We start from the raw sequence: 20,254 nt of genomic DNA on the forward strand, positions 1-20,254 counted from the left end.
TGAGCACGTGATTGTTAAAAATTTTAAAGAAACATGATGATAGATGAATGAGGATGGTGAAGATGGGGAGGATGAGACATGAGATGATGTTGCGGAAGATGATGGCAATGGTGATGACGATGAAGATGAAGATAATGACGACGATGATGACGATAGTGATGATGATGATGAAGAAGAAGATGACGATGAAAATGAAGATGAATATGAAAATGGCGATAATATTGATGCTGGTAACAAAGATGATGACGCTACGGATTATGATGATGAAGATTTAGCGATTGTTTCCGCTAGATTAGTGTGCCCCGAGTTACCACATAACGATGGTTATAACATTAGACTCCTACAACATATTAGGGTTGTTATCGTCACATGTGTTCTGCGTTAGTTCAGTTGTTTTTAATTTATTGTTAGGGTGATATTTGTCAGAAGATGATGTTTATTATTATTATTATTATTTATAATAATAATATTATTATTAAAGGGAACATCATTTTGTTTTCATCATAAATCACACGTTAAAAAGAATTGTTAATGAATTAAAATTTAATAAATATTCGTTTCTTTTATTTAAAAAAATTATTTGTAAATTGATCTATATATTTTTTTTGTTAATCATAATATTGTCTCTTGCTTAACAAAAAATATCCCTTTAATTATTTTCAGAGAAAAGATGTAGTGACGATGAAGTTGATCGAATGGTTCGTTTCCGTTGTTTCAAGAAAAATAATTACTTTTTGGAAAATTATACAAAGTAATTAAAGGTATTTCGGAAAAAATTTAGTATTATTATTAATAATAATAACAACAAAAAAACATCAACAATGATGAGAATAATAATATTATTAATATTAAATTACGGTTTTTTTTCTATCATTTTGGGTCCTCTTTGATCTATTCATAATTAGAGAAGCCCCTTACAATCTGAGTGCCTAGCAGCATTGTTGAAAGTGTAGTAATAGTAGTAGTAGTAGAAATAATAATAAATAATTATAATTATTATATTAAGCTATAATAAAATATATATTCATATATTCATATTCATATAGATTGCAAAGATAATAACCTCAAGTATTTGTATATTTTTCCCCGTATTGCAATGCCGTTTACATAAAGTGGGACCATTTTTTTATTTTTATTATTCACCATCATTACCCCCAGTCAAAGCTATTTATAGCCGTTGTAGTTATTAATTCATTATCGGAGACAATAAACTGAAAAATCGATGGTCGAACGAATTGATGAATGAACAAATAAAAAAATTAACGAATAAATGAATTGATGAATGATTGAATTGAAAAATGAATGAATGACTGATTGGATAGATAGATAAATGGACGGATGAATGATTGGATAGATGGATGGATGGGCGAGTCAATGGCAGCATAGCTTACATGTAGGATGGTTTATGGATTGATACACCATTTAAAATAACTTCATCAAATGATATCCCCAGTGTAGGCATTTCTAACAAAACCATTATAGGAACTAGATGAGCAGGCTAGTACTGTAGTTTCACTTTATAATTAATTAATTAATCCTTACAGACAAACCCGGGCTAGAAATTTACCAGAGCCAAATAACTATCTAGGCAGTCAGAAAAATGTGACTGTCAGATGTTGGGATTTCCCTTTTATTCACGTGACACTTAAAATAGAACGCAGAATTCCCGGTTTCATTTTTTGCAAAAGCTGACGGTGACAAAATGAATGATTGTGATGATGATGATTGAGATGATTATGAGAGGATGATAAACGGAAATTGGTTAGATGTTGAGGATGACGTGATGGTGTAAAACATTTTATTTTTATTTTTTAAAGAATTGTTTCAAATTTATTGAAAAATGTTTTTTAATTAAATTTTTTATTCAACATTTATGATTTAACCGCGATAAAATTAGTTTAAAAATTCGAGTACCAATTATATAAAATTAATAAGACTAACAATTACAGATATTTAAAATATTTTAATGAATAACTAAATTAATAAATAATTGAATATTTAAATGAATAAACAAATAAACAAATAATCACAATAATAATGTTGACAAAAAACATCTTATATTCAATCGTGATGATGTTTTTGTATTGTTGAAGCGAAAAAGAGGGCGAAAATTTCATGGCCATATTTTACGTTTAACATCAATACAAGAAAAATAAACAACTTGAATAAAGCTGGTGCGATAGATTATCCGGGTTTTAAAAAATTAAAAGAAAAATAAAACCTAAATAATAATACAAATAAAATAATCATAACTGTAATCATAATATTGAATAGTGATAATAAAACTTACAGTTGTTATTGCATTTAAAAAAATTATTATTTTAATTGCGAACTTGGTTCGTAGCAACATAGCAAGCCGTGAAGATGATCATGTTACATTCTCGGCTGGGTTTTGCGGCGGACATTTCATAATAAATTAAAAAGATAGCAAGTTATAAATAAACTATTCCAGCTATTCATTTACGAATAAACATAAATTTTGTTATCGTTCAATATAAAATCCATTATTTCTACTTTTTTCATTTTTCTCTTCTTCACGCTCTTTCCGTCATTCCTTTGCTTCTCCTTTCTTTTTTCTCTTTCTTTCCACCAATGGTTTTTCTTAATTGGGATCGGATTTAATTTTAACATCCGAGTCGTCAGCAACTTTGCCATCCTGCTCTTGACAGCAGTAATATTTTTTGTGAGCCAGGTACGTCGAAGCGTACATGAAGTTGATGTTGCACTGTTTGCAATATTTGGCCGGATCCGGTTGTACTGTCGGTTCGTTCAGTTGAATAATTGCCGTGGCATCTCGCTTGCTGTTGGCAACTTTGTCGTTGTTCCCGTTCATCTCAACATTGGAGCTTTCAGGTTGATTTGTTTTTAGGTGTTGTTGTTGTTTTTGTTTGATGATGTCTTTGTTGTTAAAGATTTGAACGTTAGTGAAGTTTTCATTTCTTTGCAGCGGAGAGATGCCTTTTTTGTAATTTTTTTCTGTTCGATTGGCGGTAATTAGTCCAATGTTTTTACTCTCGTGCTCATTTTCGTCAGCGGAAGAATTTGAATTCTCTTGATACTCTAATTTTGGCACAATTTTTATTACGTTATCTGGACAAATGTTAAATTCTTTGTTATAGTCTTGCACTCCTTCACTAGTTTTTTTCCTCTTTCCCAGTGACGTCACACAGTCACTTTCCAGACTGCTGCAGCCATCGGGCTCTTTTTTGACTGCAATTAGTGGCGCATTTGTTTCGAGATGTCGTTTAGTCGGACCCCGGCTGTTTGGTTGCTGAAAAATAAATGGCGGTGTCAAGGCCATTTGATGAGAAGAAATGTTGGAAAGGTTGTTAAACTTGCTGTGGGGTCTCGGGGCTTTTGTGGTTGGTGACGACAGAGACGACGCGGCCGGTGAGGTCATTGAGTTGTCCTGCTGCATGTGACTCAACATGTGGATCTCCAAGTGACTCTCCAGGGCGAACATTGCGGGACAGTGCTTGCATCGGTACTGTTGTGGCACCAGTGGTATTTTAACGAAGCCGTTGTTGAATGGAGGTTTGATTGGACACTGGTTATTGTAAATGTTAACATTGTTGTTGGCGCTGCTGTGAACATTGTTGTACTCTATTTTTTCATACGCCTTCCTTGATCTTCTTCTCTTATATGGCTCATTTTTCATCCTTATTAGTTCGATGTCTGGTACATCGTTTGCGTTTCCATAAAAAGTGGAGTTGAAACCGCCACGGTCGAAGACGACGTTATTGTTTGCTATGATGTTCGGGATGTTCGTTTGTTGTGGCAGGTGCGTACTCTGCTGCTTGCTTTTTCGCAAGTTAACTGCTGGTATTTCTTCCACCTCCAGCATGCTATCGTCGGTAAATGTCTCGCCGGCATCATTATGCATCTTACCGTGCATTCGCATACCTCGAACTGTATTTCCACGATATCCGCAGAGGAGACATCGATACACTTTAGCCGGTACTATGTGGTGCGTTCGAGCGTGATCGATCAATCGGTTTTCGCTCTGGGCTACATAGTCGCAGTGAGGGCAACGGTACATGTCCAGGTGGGCTTGTTTGTCGAGTTTGCCTGTACAGAAGTGGATCAAAAGCGATTGTTCGTTTTGAAATATTTGACCGCATAAACCGCAAGAAATGACTGGCCTGTCTTCACCCGAGTCCCCTGCTGTGGTTTTGTTGCAGCTGCCCATCTCCTCATCTTCGTTGTCGTTACTGTTGTCGAACCTTGATGAGCAGTAGAACTTTTTATGAGCTTTCAGTGTTTCAATGCTGCTAAATCTGATTTTGCATGGTATGCAGAAATGTTGCAGGGATGTTCTATTTGCCAGGATGGTCTGGTTCGGATGTGACAAATCGAATTTGCTGCTTTCGTCTTCCAAGTCAACTTCTTCATCCGTCATCTTGTTGCTTGTTAGATTTGTGTCGACGTATTGATCCTCTGTGTGGCTGATTTTTATTTTTTTGGTTATTTTTGAATTGTTGTTCTGTACATTATCATTGCTGACGTCGCTCCTTTTGCTGAAGTTTCTCATGTTGTTTTTAATGTTAAGTTGATTGTTGCTAATGAAGTTCAGGCTGCTTGCGACGTTCCTGGCGTCAACTTCATTACTGGCATTAACATCAGCGCTAACTAAATTATTATTGGTTTCGATAATAATATTATTATTGTTGTTGTTGTTGTTGTTTATGATATTGTTGTTGTTCCGGCTAGCGCAGTAGTGCTGCTTGTGAGCCAAATAATTTTCAACTTTGAAGAAAACGATGTTGCATTCGACGCATCGGTTGGTCCCGGAAGAAACGGTGGATATTTTGTTTGGGAATCTTGGCGATGGTAATTGCTGCTGCGGCTGATGTTGTTGCTGTTGAAAAATGGCGTTGCCCTGGTGCGATGATGCCAATAAGTTGTTGAACAAAAGTGCCGAAATGTTGTTGAGTTGTTTGTTGTTGTTGATGTTGTTGTAGTTGTTTGTCATGCTACTCAAAAGTTGATAATAAGAATGGTGTAAGTGATTTTGATCGTTTTCCAGGTTAGAGTTGATGCTATGACCTGGTTGAAGCTGCTGGAAGAGAGGGTACTGGGTCAACAAAAATTTAAAGAATTTTTCTCGAAATGATTCTAACAATTTCCAATCATTCGCCTGTTGTGGCGATAATGTTGGTGCCGCTGCAGACGATGATGCATCGTGGAAAGATGTTGGTTGGGACGTTGATTGCTGTGATGTTGATGATGACGAGGATGAGTAGGATGGCTTCGACGACGATGATGATGAGAGTATCGATTTCTCTAGTTTGTCTGTCACACACATTCTTTGATCTTCTGAACAAATTACATTTTTTAACACACTTTAGTTTTAATCATGCATACCATTAAATGATAATAATAATTAATGTTTTAATTAACATGTACTAATAAATACAGCCACTAAACTACAAGAAGGTGTGTCAAGCTTGCTATTATCTACATCATAATCGACAGATATCTGAACTCAGAAGGTATAAAATAAAATAAAGATAACACAGAGGTCGCAAATTTTTTCACGGAGTCAAAAGCGATTACTACCTTCACAATCGTTGACGACATCGATGGAATCGCTTGGCTCCTTTTTCACGCAATCTGAAATTTTTTTGTCGCTATCGAGATGTCGCTTGAAGTGTTTGCCGTTGCTGCAACTACTGTTGCTGTTGTTGGGTTTTGAGAGTGTTGTCATTGTTGTCGTGCCTTCGTGGCTTGATAAGTTTGAGAAAGAACTGGAGCATGTTTCGCTGGAGTGGCGGCTCGTGTTGGCATCCTGATGCTTTGGTGGAGTGTAGAGAAAAGGGTTATAGAGAGGTTGTGATGTTGTGGGAGCCTGAGATGTATGCACCGTTGTCGTTGTTGGCGACGCTTGATTCGGTCGGGTGTTGGATGTTTTTGTTGGTTTGGTCTGGTTGGAGCCATATTTCAGATTTGTATTAGTGTTTTCATTCATTTCATTGATGTGTCTGTTTGTGTTGTCAGTTTTGTTTTTGATTTGGTTGTTTTTTTGACAAAAACTTTTGCTCTTTGATGTCACACTTTCCAGTTTTTGTTCGGGCTGTTGTTCCAGTTTTATTTGCGTGTGATGTAATTGATGCGCTTCATGCTGATGTTTCAAAAAGTGCTCCATATTATTTTCAAAAAAATTGGTGTTAAAATCTGGAACTGAAAATTTTTGATCATAATTGCTGGGTACTCCCCCGCTTGTCAGTTGTTGTTCGTTGCACTGGTTGCCAGATACAGGTGCAACTTTCAACATTTCTTTAAATAAATGATTAATTAATTAAATGGTTTTGATAAAAATTTTTTTACAATAATATTAAATTATTATTAACCAAATAAAAAAGTGTTCAATCAAAAAAAAATAATAAGTTTATCTGAAATTCATTTTGGAATCATCGCTTTTATTCATTATAAAAACTGTAATGTAAGGTAAAAAGTAACGCCAGGTAATGTGATGCAATAACAACTGACCACTTTCGAAGGGGTTCGAAGCCGACCTGTTCAAGTAGTTAGCATAGTAGTACATTCTCAATTGCTCTTGCATGAATGTCAACAGCATCATGTTTTTGGTCACCTCACTCGAGGCTGAGGGACAGGAGGAGAAGGAGGATGGCGGCATTGACAGTGATGATGATGATGATGATGGCAGTAAGAACGATGGTGGTGGTGTCGATGAAGATGTGTTTGTAGCGAATAACAACGAAGATGATGACGAAGACAATGATGTTGCTGGGGAGGATGACGTCATTATTAGTTCTGTGGCTGGCTTCTTGGAGCAGTAGCTGGTGATGTGCGCCTGGAGTGTTTTGGGGTTGCTGAACCGCACCCCGCAGTACATGCACTCGTGTATCAGGTCTGAGGGAATCAGAAAATCAAAAAACATGGTGATGAGGACAATGATGATATCTCGATGGTGATCATTGTGAACGTGGTGGTTTGGACGACGTAGCGATGATGATTGCGTGTCTGAGTGTTTCTTAAAACATGGTGGACATGGGTGATGTTGATGATAAAAAATTCAGGTGCCAATTATGGTAGCAGTATTAAATGTTTTTATAAAAGTTAAATGAAATTTTTTTAATTATGTTGTTCCAAGAGCGTATATAATATCCATGTAAAGTTAAATCAAGCGTTGGAGCGATAGAGCAAAGTCGTTTGAAAGTGTGCATTCGAAAGGTTGGTGCCCCTTCAACACTAAAAAGAAAATAAGCCATAACAACGTCCATTCATACTCACCAAACATGCCGATAGTCTGCTCTTCAAGTGATATATTAACTCATTTCAAAAGCCGGCAGCACTACGTAATTGAGCGAATTTTCAAGAAATAGCGACGAAATAGCAAGTCACTGTTGACATCTCGCTTAATAGACGTCAGCGCACTCTGCGTGGCACGTCGCGACCGTTCGCGCATGAACGAACTGGAAAAAGATTTTCTTACTCGCGCGCATTCTCGCTCGCGCGTCCGACAGCGTATCCATCAAGCGAGGAAAGAGACCATCTACGTGTTGATTAGATAGTTAGCCGCAGTGTAATTGAGTGCATCAAGTCAGGCGTGAAGATATAAATAGGAAGGGGGAGAGAAGGAGGAAGAAAGAGAAAAAGAGAGAGAGAGATAAAGAGAAAAAGAATGAAAAATTGTGGGTGCGTTGCAAGCATGATATTGATGTTTTGTTTGTATTAAGTAGTGTCTTGGCGTGATGGTAGTTTGTTCATCTAAGTTTACAATGTGCGTGCGTGTGTGTGTGTGTGTGTGTGTGTGTGTGTGTGCGTGTTATTGTATATATTTACTTGTATATCTCTAACAATGACGATGGTGGTGATGACGACGATGATGAATACGAAAAAAATTTGTGTTCTTGCTATGACGATGAAGACAATGTTGACGCAAGCAAAACAAACCAAACAACAAGTCACAAACACATTTTCTCTCTCTCTCCACTTCACTATCTTTAAAATTTTTTCTTTCTTTTGTCTTTCCTCTCTTCCTCCTTACATCGGATTGACTAGCACAGTATTACGAAGTCCATAACGTCATCACCAGTCGAGCGCTAAGTGATAATGAGGTCACTCACTCTTTCTCCCTCCCTCTCTCTCTCTTTCTTTCTCTCTTTCTCTCTTTCACTCTTTCATTCACTTTCTCCTTCCTTTTTTAATTATAATTTTCTCTCTCTCTCACTCCCTCTCTCTCTCATTCATTCTTTCTCTCATTTTTTCACTTTTTCTCTTATTCTGCCTGTGTGAGGTAACAGAGCGTACGGTATCGGGTCGCGCCTTGATGACGTCATTAACGGCGATGCTGATGATGATGGTGGTGGCGATGATGACGACGAAGAGGTTGATGGTTTCGGTGATGACGATGTTGTGGTTGTTGCTGCGGCTACTGCTGCTGCTGATGATGATAGTGATGATTATTTTTATGATGATTCCGCAAAAAGTATATTTATTCGCTATCATCATATTATGATGATGATGTTGGTTGGGATGATGTTTAATGTGACGACGATGATCATTTTGGTGACGATAATGATTAAAATAACGGCGATGATTAGTTATCATGATAATGCCCCTAAAAATTACAAATAGATCGTAAATAATGATAATTTTGAATATACTGACGATAATGGTTCTAATGATTATGATTTCAGTGATGACGATGATGTCATATCACGTGATGATGATGATGTCATCAATGATGTCATGTCACGTGATAAAATTGGAAGTAGCGATAATGATCAAGGTGAAAAAAAAAACTTATCCTAATCACCAAAAGTAGGTTTTTTATGGCCTGGACTTTTCGCATATTGAGCTTTGTTGGTCTGAAACCGTTGATGTTGTTGCCGCTGTTGTTGTTGCTGTTGTTGTTGTTGTTGTTGTTGTTGTTGATGTAGTTGTTGTTGTAATTGTTGCGCTTGATTTATAAAATTCGCCATGTTCATGAAGCTATTAGCGTAGATTAAATTTTGATTTTCCATCATGTTAAAATCACTTGCAGTTGCAGGTGTTGCTAAATGTTGTTGTTGAAATGTTGTTGTTGTTTTTTTATTGTTTGTTGAACATTTTACTAGCTGTGGATGTTGTTGATGTTGTTGTTGCTGCTGCTGTTGTGGGGAATGGAAATGTTTATGATGTGGCTCGTTTTTAATGGATTTCATAATTGTTGCAGGTGTTGATGATGATGATGTTAACGATGTTGTTGTTGCTGTTGGTAATGATAAAGATGATATTGTTGATGATGACGATGAAGATGGTAATGAAACTGAGAGTGACTGTGGTGATGAAGATGACTGCGATATTATTCTCCTATCGCCATCATCTTGAACCCTATCATCGCATCTATAATCATTATCGTCATCATCATCATCTTTCATCATATCAATTTCCTGGTGAATTCTGACTTTATCATCTTGATCATCATCATTACCATCATCTTCAACGTCTTTATTGCTATCATCATCAACATCATTGCCATTGCTATCATCAGTATCAGCGTTGGTGTTATCAAGATTTGTCACAACGTCATTATTATTATTATTATTAATTTTATTGCTGTTATTATTATTATTATTGTTGTTGTTGCTGTTGCTGTTGTTGTTGTTGTTATTGTTATTAGTAATATATGAGACATTGGTTTTATTGGCATTTGTAACCTTAACCTTTACTTTACCATCGTCATCATCGTCATCATCATCATCGTCGTCATCATCATTGTTGTTATTAATATTAATGTTATTGTTGATGTTTTCTGTTCTATCATCGTCATCACGACCATCATTATCTCTACCATCATCATCATAATCATCGTTATTCAGTGTACCATCATTACAAAGTACTTGTATGTAAATGTTATTATTTTTATTACCAGTTTCGTTATTGATGTTATTGTTAATGTTATTGTTGTTGGTGGTAGTAGTAGTGTTGTTGTTGTTTTTGTAATCACTGTTGTTGATATCATCAATGATGTCATTGTTGTTGTTGTCTGTGTTGCTTTTTCTGATGGTAACTTTTTTGTTGTTGACAATGCTGTTGTTGGTCTGACTAACAGAGGTTATGTCGTTACTGGTGATGATATTATCACTGATGCTGCTATTGTTGGCGTTGTTGTTGTTGCTAATGTTATTGTTGTTGCTGTTGATATTGTTGTTGTTGTTTCTGATGTTGTGGTTGTTGTCGTTATTATCTATGTTGTTTTCGTCATCAGTGACTTCTACAGTCTCAGACAGGAAAAGTTCCGACCCAGGCATCATGTTATGGAGAGCTACGCACCTCAGTTCATCACCTGACAGTGTGAAGTAATTTGGAGTGAGTTTTTATTTGGTAGGTAGACGACATCTTGGAGCATTCACCATGCGACCGCCAGTTTAAAATATAACATACATTCAAATGGAACATATGTAATGAAGATAAATTCCGTGAGCAAGATACAAAAAGTAGATAAATGAATATCTTTTAAAGATACTAAAAAAATGAATAAAAATAATTGTTTACTAACGTAATAAAGTATAGAAAATACAAAAAATTGCAGAAAATTAGTTTTTGTTGCTAAAAATTTATGACCCTAAATATATGTCATTGTAACAATAGTTAAAAAATTTGCTGGAACTTAACCCATTATGCATTCATTTATATCGAAACATGTGTTGATTGATTCAAACCTCAAACCACTTGTTACTTATTACATACGTACTGACTACTAAAGCAAAATACAGAGTGAAACATTGCCACTGTAGACATAAACTTAAAAAAACAAACCAACAAACATGCACACAGACACATACACAGTCACACAGACACGCGAAGACAAACAGCACAGCAGTTGATCCGGTTGCTAATCTTAAACGGAAAATTACGTAAGTCGGATTAGAGGCAAGCGTGTGTATGTGCGTAAATGAGTTTATATGTGTGCGTGGGTGTAATTATACATGCGTACGTGTGTGTGCGTTTATGTGTGTGTGCGTGCGTGTGTGTGTTGCAGCACATTGCAGCATTTTGTGTGCTGATGTTTGCATGTTCTTTACTCTTGCATGTCTCATGAATGCGAGTGATTGAAAGAAAAGATCATCAGTCATTCTTTCATTTATTTATTTACTCAATAAAATTTTTCTCTCATTCTATTTTCATTCATTTATTTAGCCGGATTCCACAATCCTTCATTCATTTATACGTTCATTACTTCTACTATTTATTAATTTGTTCATTCATTTGTTTAGCTCCTCCAAATATCTTTCATCCATTTAAAAAATCATCCACTCACTTCACCCGGCCAATCAACAAACCACCCAATCAGCAAACCATCCAACCATCCAAAACATTATACGTATTGCACGTGATAGGTGGGGACCACGCTAGCATTCGAACCCAAACACTGCGACTGCAGGTTCAGGATCAAGTTTGTAAACATTTCGGTTGCATAGCAGAACGTATGCATGTGTGTGCGCCCGTAATAACAATAATAATAATAATTATTATTATTACATTATTACCTCATGAACACTATTTAATTTTTAATTTTTTGCAAGACTCGATGAACTTTCTTAGAATATATCACGGTCAACTACGTAAGATTTTCTGTTTTTCGTACCATAATAAATCTCGTTTCTCTTCGTGTGGTGTGTTGTTGGTCTGTGCATCACAAACAACACTTAATAAACAAGCACGTACGCACTTTGAAGGAAACTTCCACTTACTCAAAAAATTTGGGATCTGCTACCCGCGATAGTTGAGATGATTGCGACTGGAGGTATTGCTTAATTGGTCGTAATTAAATTTTTTTTATTTGTTTAAAAAATAACTAGTATAAATTTATTATTGTTGTGGTTGTTATTATTATTATTGAAACCCGAATTGGTTATTATTATTTCTACTGTTATTTGTATTATCATCGTTCGTTTAATTTATTATTATTGCTGGCGTTCAGTGCAATTGTCTGATCGTTAAAGATTATTAAAAATTAATTATATCATTTGTAACCATCATCATCATCATTACCGTCGTCGCCGTCACCATCATCATCATCATCATCATTATAAATTTAGTTATCATCACCATCATCATCATTCTCTACTTCTTCTTCATAATTAACATTAATATCACCTTTTAAACATTCACTGCCTTCTATATGTTTTTGTCTTCACGATTAAAATCATCATCATCGCCATCATAATCATCATCACCATCATCACCCTAATTTAACCAGCTCAAGCATCTTAATCACCATCATCATTCATCACCAACAACATCATCATCGTCGTCATCATCAGCAACAACGCAAACTACATTAAAATCGTCATCGTCATCGTCATCATCATCGTCGTCATCGTGAACCACCTAATAACCATCGTTCGCCCTAAGCAACATCACCCACCAACAAACTTGTAATCACATTTCAAGAACAGGCGAACAAATGCTCTCTGCTGCACACAACCGCGTCTATGTCGAACGCCATAATTGTCATCATCATTATTATCATTATCGTTGGAACGATGATGATCATTACTATCATCATCATCTTCTTCTTCTTCTTCTTCATCATCATCATCATCTTAATGAAGGGTGACAATATGTGGATGCGACTAAACACCACCGCTACATTTTTGTACATTCATAATCATCAACCACATTGTTAATATTAATTTCATCTAAATTATTCTAATCATCATTATCATCATCATCGTCGTCACTTTCACCACCTTTATAACCCCCGTCATCATCGTCATCAGCAGCATCATAATCATAACCAGCTTCATCTTTTTGATCAGCTCCTTTCATCTTCATCGTCGTCGTGACCACCTTCATCACCATCTTCATCGTCTTCATCAGCAGCAGCATCAACTCCATCATTATTATCACCCCTCACCACTACTCTTCATTATCTCCATTAGAAAATTCGGCGCGATCAGCGAGACATCTATCACCATATGAATGGACCGCCTTGATTTATGGTCCTCCACCACTATCAATGCTCTACCGGCCCTCTCTCTCTCTTTCTCTTCTTCTTTCTCTCTCTCTCTATTTTTCTTTATTTTTAGTTCTTTCTGTTTCTCTACCCCTTTCTCTCTACCTATCTACTTGGTTTTTTCTTCTCTCTCTCTCCCTCTCTCTCTCTCTCTCTCTCTCATGAGTTTACTTTATGTTTATGTTCGTGTTTCTTTATTTTCTAATCTTGCTTTGTTGTTTGTTAAACTTTGTTTACTATTTGTTCTTCAGTTCGTTTTTTGTTTAATTTTTAACTTTTTTTTTTCATTCGCACACTAACTATTACTAAAGCCACTACTACTTCTACTACCACTGATACTTCTGCTGCTGCTGATGACGCTACTCATCATTTTCAAATTTCTATTTTCATTTTTTTCATGTTTCCATGTAGATATGCGTGCGTTTGTTTGTGTGTATGTTTGTTTAATTGTGTGCGTGTGTGTGCGTGTGTGCGCTGTGTGTAGATTGTGGTTAATCTGTGCTGATGTTGTTATATTGTCAATTTGTGCCTGCCTTCTGGTGAGGACAACTTGCATTCTAGATTCCGAGAAATAGTTTTATAAGGAAGCAAAAAGTACAGAGGACATGCGCTATTACTAGAACAATTAGGTGGTTCCTATAACATGCGATTAATAAATACAAAAAATTATTGAAACAATAAATGGAAAAAAATAAAATGATTAGTTTACAAATAAATGAATGAATGAATGAATGAACTATATAGATGAATGAGTGAATGATTAAATGAATAAAAAAATGAACTATAGAAATGAAAGAGTGAATAAATCAATGAACGAATAAATGATTAAACGAATGAATAAAATGAATGAACAAGATAAATGAATGAATGAACGAACGAGTGACGTAGTGAATGAATGAATGAACTCTTTCAATCACTCCCCTCACTTACTCATCCTCCACATCTCTTCAATTATCCCGACCATCGTCCTGTGATAAATGGCCGCTTTCTGGTATTAAACTTTTTATTCATTTATTTATTTTCTTCTCTCTCTCTCTCTCTCTCTCTCTCTCTCTCTCTCTCTCTCTCTCTCTCTATCCATTTTTTGTAATCATCCACGATTGGATATGTTATTTATTTACGTCATTTCCGGTATTATTTGTTACTACTTCTCATTTTTTTTTGTTATATCAATTTATTTTGTTTTTATTTCTATGTTGTGTTTTCGCTTTTAATGTCATTTACCGGTGAATGGTTTTCTGATTTTACGATATAATGTTCATTAAATTGAAATATAAAAGCAGTTATAACAAAAGATTATGACAAAATCGTCAAAATTGTTTGATATTTTGAGAAATTAACGACGAAAAATAGCAAAAGGTGAGGGGAAAAAAGCAACAGCCACGCCAAACAACAAGAGAGATTAAATTTGTACGCATTTTAATCACGCGAACTCACACACACTTTCCAACAAGCACAGTCAAATTAATCAACAGGATTAACAAACAAACATCAAACACACACACGCATACACACAGACACACACGCATACACACACAGTTTACACACACATACGCATACACACGCACACACACACACGCATACACACAGACACACACGCATACACACACATACACGCTTACAAAACACAAGAATATGGATACGCAAGAGGTGATACACATATAAATACCAAATATACACAAACACAGAAAATTATTTAATAATTAAAAGACATGCGTAGAGGTAAAAAAGGAGAAACATGTACACTTATTAAAACACACACGCACGTACAAACACACAAGAATTTGGAAATACAACATACGCATTAAACTCGCAAATACATTCTCGCTCATAGAAACGCGCACATAAACACACACACACACACACACAAAGTTACAAACACCATCCCCTCATTAGATTAGCTTTACTAATGCCCAATTTGTTTCGCGAGATTAATTCAATTGCTTGCCACACATTTTGGCCCTTCTTTCTCTCTTTCCCTCTCTCTTTCTCTCTCTCTTTCTTTCTTTTTTTACTTATATCTCTCTTTGTTTTATTTTTATTTTCATTAACTTTCTCGTGTTTGATCTTGTTTTAAATAGATCTTATTTATATTCTACCTCGCATTAACTTTTTCCTTCGCTGCACATTCAGTTTTTCAAACTGCAGACTGACTATCAGCAGATGCAAATCATTAGATTGTAATAACGACGCGACGCGGTCTTACCAACACATACACATACTACACTCGTATAGTTGTGTATATAAGTTTATTAAACGTACGTCAATAAATAATAATTATTGAAATAAATATTTATAATATTTATACACTTTATTACATATAAAAACACACGCACAATCAAATGTTCAACACAATATTTATTAAATTCATTCAAACACAATTGCATGTTAAATTGTTGTTAATTAATTAATTACTAGAATAAAAACATGATTAATTTATTAAATAATAAAATAGATAATTACCTACCTGATAAAACAACTTTAACATTGGGCTTCTCCGTTTGGCTGGCCAGCTTGACCCAATTAAGCCATTGACCTGACCTAGATAAGACTGTGACATCGACGACACGTTCATCAGCGTTTTTCAACTGTTTGAGTGTATGTTTGTGTATTGTTGTGATGGTGTGTGTACATTTCAATATTTGTGGATGCGGTCAAGTTTGTGTTGTTAAGTATTTCGCGGTTTTGTATGTGAATGTATGTGCGCTTCATATGGGAATCTGTCTTTGTAAATATGTTTGTCTGAGCGTTTGTATGTTTGTATGTGTGTGTTAGCCCGTGTTTGTTTTCGTTTTGGGTGCTTGTTTCAAAATCTAGGTTACTTTTGTTAGAAATTTAAAAGAAATAATAATCTCCTACCTTTAAGGAGTGTATCTTGCCTTGTTCATTAATATTATTATTGTTGTTGTTTTGGTGATTGTTGTTGTTGTTGTTTTGGTGATTGTTGTTGTTGTTGTTATTGATATTATCGTTTGATTCATCCGTCTGGTCACTATCTATAATGCTTAGTGCGTCCGAGTGATCACAGATGTTGTGGTTGTTGCTGATGCGGTTGTCGTGGTCATCTTTGTTGCTGCTGTTGTGGTTGTTAAAAGTGTTTTTGCTGCTTCTAATTATGTTGTTATTAGAGATGTTATTTTTGTTATTGCTGTTCGGGATAACATTTTTGTGCTTTATATCGTCATTGTTGTTGAAATTGTTACTGTTGCAAGAATTGTTGATGTCGTTGTTGTTTTTGTCGAAAGAAGTTGAAGTGAAATCATATGGACCGAAGTTATGGTCCTTTGAAATACTTGACAAAGTGGTTATCGTCGGTAGGATTTGTGGATGTCGTGGCTGTTGTTGTGGCTGTTGCGGTTGTTGTGGCTGTTGTGGTTGTTTTTGTAAATATTTTTCATCAATGATTGAACCTGCAATGCAGCCGCTTCCACTGCAGTCGCTCTGAACGCCACATTTTATTTTTAAGTTATTCGGCGAGGATTTGCCAGAAAAATATTCAGCAGAAATTTTGCTGGTTTTTAAAATTTTTCTGTTGGTATCTGTGTTTAAATTACCAGAATTGTGTTTGTTGTCAACAACGTCGCTGTAATTGTTGTCGTCGTTGTTGTAGTCTTTGTTGATCTTGCAGTAAACATTATTGTTGATGTTGTCTCCGCCGTTGTCGACGATGTTGCATAGACTGTTGCATAGACTGTTGCATAGACTGTTGCATAGACTGTTGCTACTACAGCTGATGTCGTTGTTGTTTACATTATTGTTTATATCATTGATGATGATGTTGTTGTTGTTATTGATGTAACAGACTTGCAACTCCTCCGGTAGGAAATCCAACATGATGTGATGTTGTTGTTGTTGGCTGTCTAATGAGCAACAAATTTATTATAATTGTTGTTATCATAACCGTTGATTAATTAAAATTAAACAAAAATAAATAGTATTAACAATCCTAGTGAGCTGGTTATATACAACTAAACAGAAAAAAAAATACATACATACACAAACACATACATACATCAAATCAAATTTTATTTCATTCAATCAAAGTATGGGTGTTGATACGGTGTCCCAAGAAAAAGAAAATAAATTGGCAGGTCACCGTATATAAATTGTTCAGTGTCAAAAATTGATTTTGATACATGCACATACATACACATACACACATACATGCACATGCGTATACATGCATACACACACACACACACACACACACACATATATATATATATATATATATATATATATAAACTTATATATATATACATAAACTTATATATATCTATATATATATATATATATATATCTGCATATATATATATATATATATATATATATATATATCACAAAAATGAAAACAAAAAATTAAAAAATATAAAAAGAAGTAGAAACAACACATAACAAACATACAACATACAAAAGAACATACAACAACATACAAACAACAACATACAAACAACAACATTCAAACAACAACATACAAGCAATCAACAACTTATAAACAACAACCTATAAACAAAGACATTGTGTGTGTACAAACAACAAAAGCAAATACAAAGAGAGAACAAGGAAGACAGTGAGAGAGAAAAAGAGATAAATAAAAAGAGAAAGAGAGAGCGAAAAAGAGAAAGAGAGGAAGAGAGGGAGCAAAAGCAAGCAGCCAACATATTGTTGTTGGTGTGATGGAAGTAGCGATACGACTTCAGTTATTTAACTTATCTCCATTCTTCTCAATCACATACATTCCTGAGTATAAATATAAATAAATAAATACATAAACCAAAGAATAATTTTAGATCTTTTTTCAAAAGTTTTGGAATAAATAAATGTAAATTTAAGAATGAATCAATAAATGTATCCAAATATATTTTATAACAATGAAAAATTCCAATTATCTTTCTCTCTCTCTTTCTCTCTCTCTCTCCCTCTTTCTCTTTAATATGTATATGTATATGTAGTATATTGCTGTGTGTATGGTATACAAATGCAAATGTATGTGCATGTATGCGTAAGCGTATTTAATCTCGCAACCACACACGCACGTACATTCCATGATGTGCCATCTACAATTTACGTATTTCAACGATTATTTTGATATCTTTCGCAATATATAATTTCACACGAACGCATAAGCTAGCGAAAACAAGCACAATCACACGCACACACAAAAACACGCACACACACCATTCACACGTACGTATATAAACGCACTCTCATGCACACAGACGCAAACTTTTTTTGTTGCGATAGTCAGAACTACAGTTTCGTTATCTTATCTCGGCTGACGCAGACAAAAAAACTTGATAGGCAATGCAATTGGCTGTGCGCGTATGTTTGTATGTGTGTGCGTGTTTAAGTGTGCGCGTTCGTATGAATATGATTGTATGTTTTATGTTTTATACATCTTTATATCTGTGTTTGTTTGTGTCTATATGTTTGTTTGTGTGTTTTATGTAAGTATACATTTGTATGTTGCAAATATATGCGTTTGCGTATCCAGACCATCATATAATCGTTTATATATTAAACGAACACGTTCAATATTTTTAAATATAAAAATATGAAACGAGGCGTATCCATACATACGTCCGTATGCACTTTAAATTTTTGGGCTTCATATAGTTGAAGTATTATGATATACTGCAAAAGATCTCCATAAAATCGTTTCGTAAATGTCGGTGAGCATCAAGAGTTGTGCTGGTTAAAAGTAGGAAGAAAAAGAACATGTCGGTCTGCATAAACATCATCTGCAACATCGTCATAATCATCTTTATCATCATCTTCTTCACCTTCTTCGTCATCCTCTACATCATTCTCTTCATCATCTCATCATCATCATATTTGTCACCCAAGAAGCAAACGAACAAACAACATATGAAACAACGAGTCCCCACGACCGTCCTCGACTTGTTTGTTATATTATTAAGACACCCACCATAATTTTTAAAACGTTTCAACATCAATCATGTATGAACACGGCGTCTTAATAACATTAACACAAGCAACAACAACTCAACCACAACAACAACAACTCAACCACACCAAAACAACAACAACAGCAAAATCAGCCAAACAAAGCTGCAGAAACACCACCAAGAACATCCCCTTATCAAACACCTCACATTATCTTCAGCATCGTAAATAACAATTCATATTATAAAGTGCATACACATGCATACGCCATTTACGTACAACATACATGAGTGCACATTCATGCCTACTTAACTATACATACATACACACATACCCTTACACACACACACACACACACACACACACACACACACACACACACACACACACACACACACACATATATATATATATAAACACACACACACAAACAAACAAACATATATATATATATATAAATATTTATAAGCATATACACAAACATTTATACAAATTTTTATGTAGACATACAAACAACCATATAAAACAAGCCACACAAACACACACAAACGCACACAAGCACGCCTCCGTCCGTTAAAAATCAGCATTCCGGGACAGAATATATCCATACAGAATGGTATCTCGTACAATCCTTATATCGATTGTTGATGGATAGATGATTTTGTGGATGAACGACTGCATGAAGAAATGGATGAAAGAATGGATGGATGGATTCGGTGGATGGATTAATTGTTGGATGGATGGCTGAAAAAATGAATGAATTGAACGGAAAGGTTTATAAATTGTTAACTAAATACATTTATATTTCAAAGTATTAGCAATAATAAAAAAATAGAAAAGAATAAATAAACGAATGAATGAACAAATGAATGAGTGAGTGAGTGAGTGAGTGAGTGAGTGGGTGAGTGAGTGAGTGAGTGGGTGAGTGAGTGAGTGAGTGAGTGAGTGAGTGAGTGAGTGAGTGAGTGAAGGAATGATGAATGAAGGAATGAATGAATGGAAAAAATGAACGAACGAACTGTGGCAAAGTATGTAATTAATTATCGTCAACTAAATAATCCACAATACAAATACTATCGCTGAACTTATCACAAATCATAATATTTACAATCTATTATCATAATTATCATCGTAATTATTGTTCTCTGACTATCTATCCAATTAAAACAATACTCGAGATACATCTAATCATCAATATTATCACCGTCATAGTGTTAATAACGTTGACCATTATTATTTATCATAGATCGGTCGAGACAGTTATGTTGAATGGCCCGGATGAATTTATTATTATTAATTGTTCTTCTGGTTTATTTTAATGTTCATTTCAAAGTTTTTTGGAAGAAAACCATAATAAATTATACTACTACTACTGCT

At 35.0% G+C, this 20,254-nt stretch overlaps 3 protein-coding genes across 3 annotated transcripts; all 3 read right to left on the reverse strand.

The window, feature by feature from the left end:
* Positions 1-1,857: 1,857 nt before the first annotated feature.
* Positions 1,858-6,901, reverse strand: HELRODRAFT_188015 (hypothetical protein; the record flags this gene model as incomplete). The annotated part of the gene is made up of 3 exons (XM_009011334.1): positions 1,858-5,316; positions 5,560-6,276; positions 6,490-6,901. The coding sequence occupies 3 exons, from the start codon at positions 6,899-6,901 to the stop codon at positions 2,603-2,605; spliced, it is 3,843 nt and encodes a 1,280-aa protein (XP_009009582.1). The 3' UTR covers positions 1,858-2,602.
* Positions 6,902-9,579: 2,678 nt separating this feature from the next.
* HELRODRAFT_159449 (hypothetical protein) lies at positions 9,580-12,852 on the reverse strand (the record flags this gene model as incomplete). Its single annotated transcript, XM_009011335.1, has 3 exons — positions 9,580-9,600; positions 9,849-10,294; positions 12,705-12,852. The coding sequence occupies 3 exons, from the start codon at positions 12,850-12,852 to the stop codon at positions 9,580-9,582; spliced, it is 615 nt and encodes a 204-aa protein (XP_009009583.1).
* Positions 12,853-15,429: 2,577 nt separating this feature from the next.
* On the reverse strand, positions 15,430-16,804 carry HELRODRAFT_159450 (hypothetical protein; the record flags this gene model as incomplete). Its single annotated transcript, XM_009011336.1, has 2 exons — positions 15,430-15,558; positions 15,830-16,804. 2 exons carry the CDS (start codon positions 16,802-16,804, stop codon positions 15,430-15,432), a joined length of 1,104 nt encoding a protein of 367 aa, XP_009009584.1.
* Between the last annotated feature and the right edge of the window lie 3,450 nt (positions 16,805-20,254).

Source organism: Helobdella robusta, assembly GCF_000326865.2.
Source record: "Helobdella robusta unplaced genomic scaffold HELROscaffold_1, whole genome shotgun sequence".
NCBI classification, from domain to species: Eukaryota; Metazoa; Annelida; class Clitellata; order Rhynchobdellida; family Glossiphoniidae; genus Helobdella; species Helobdella robusta.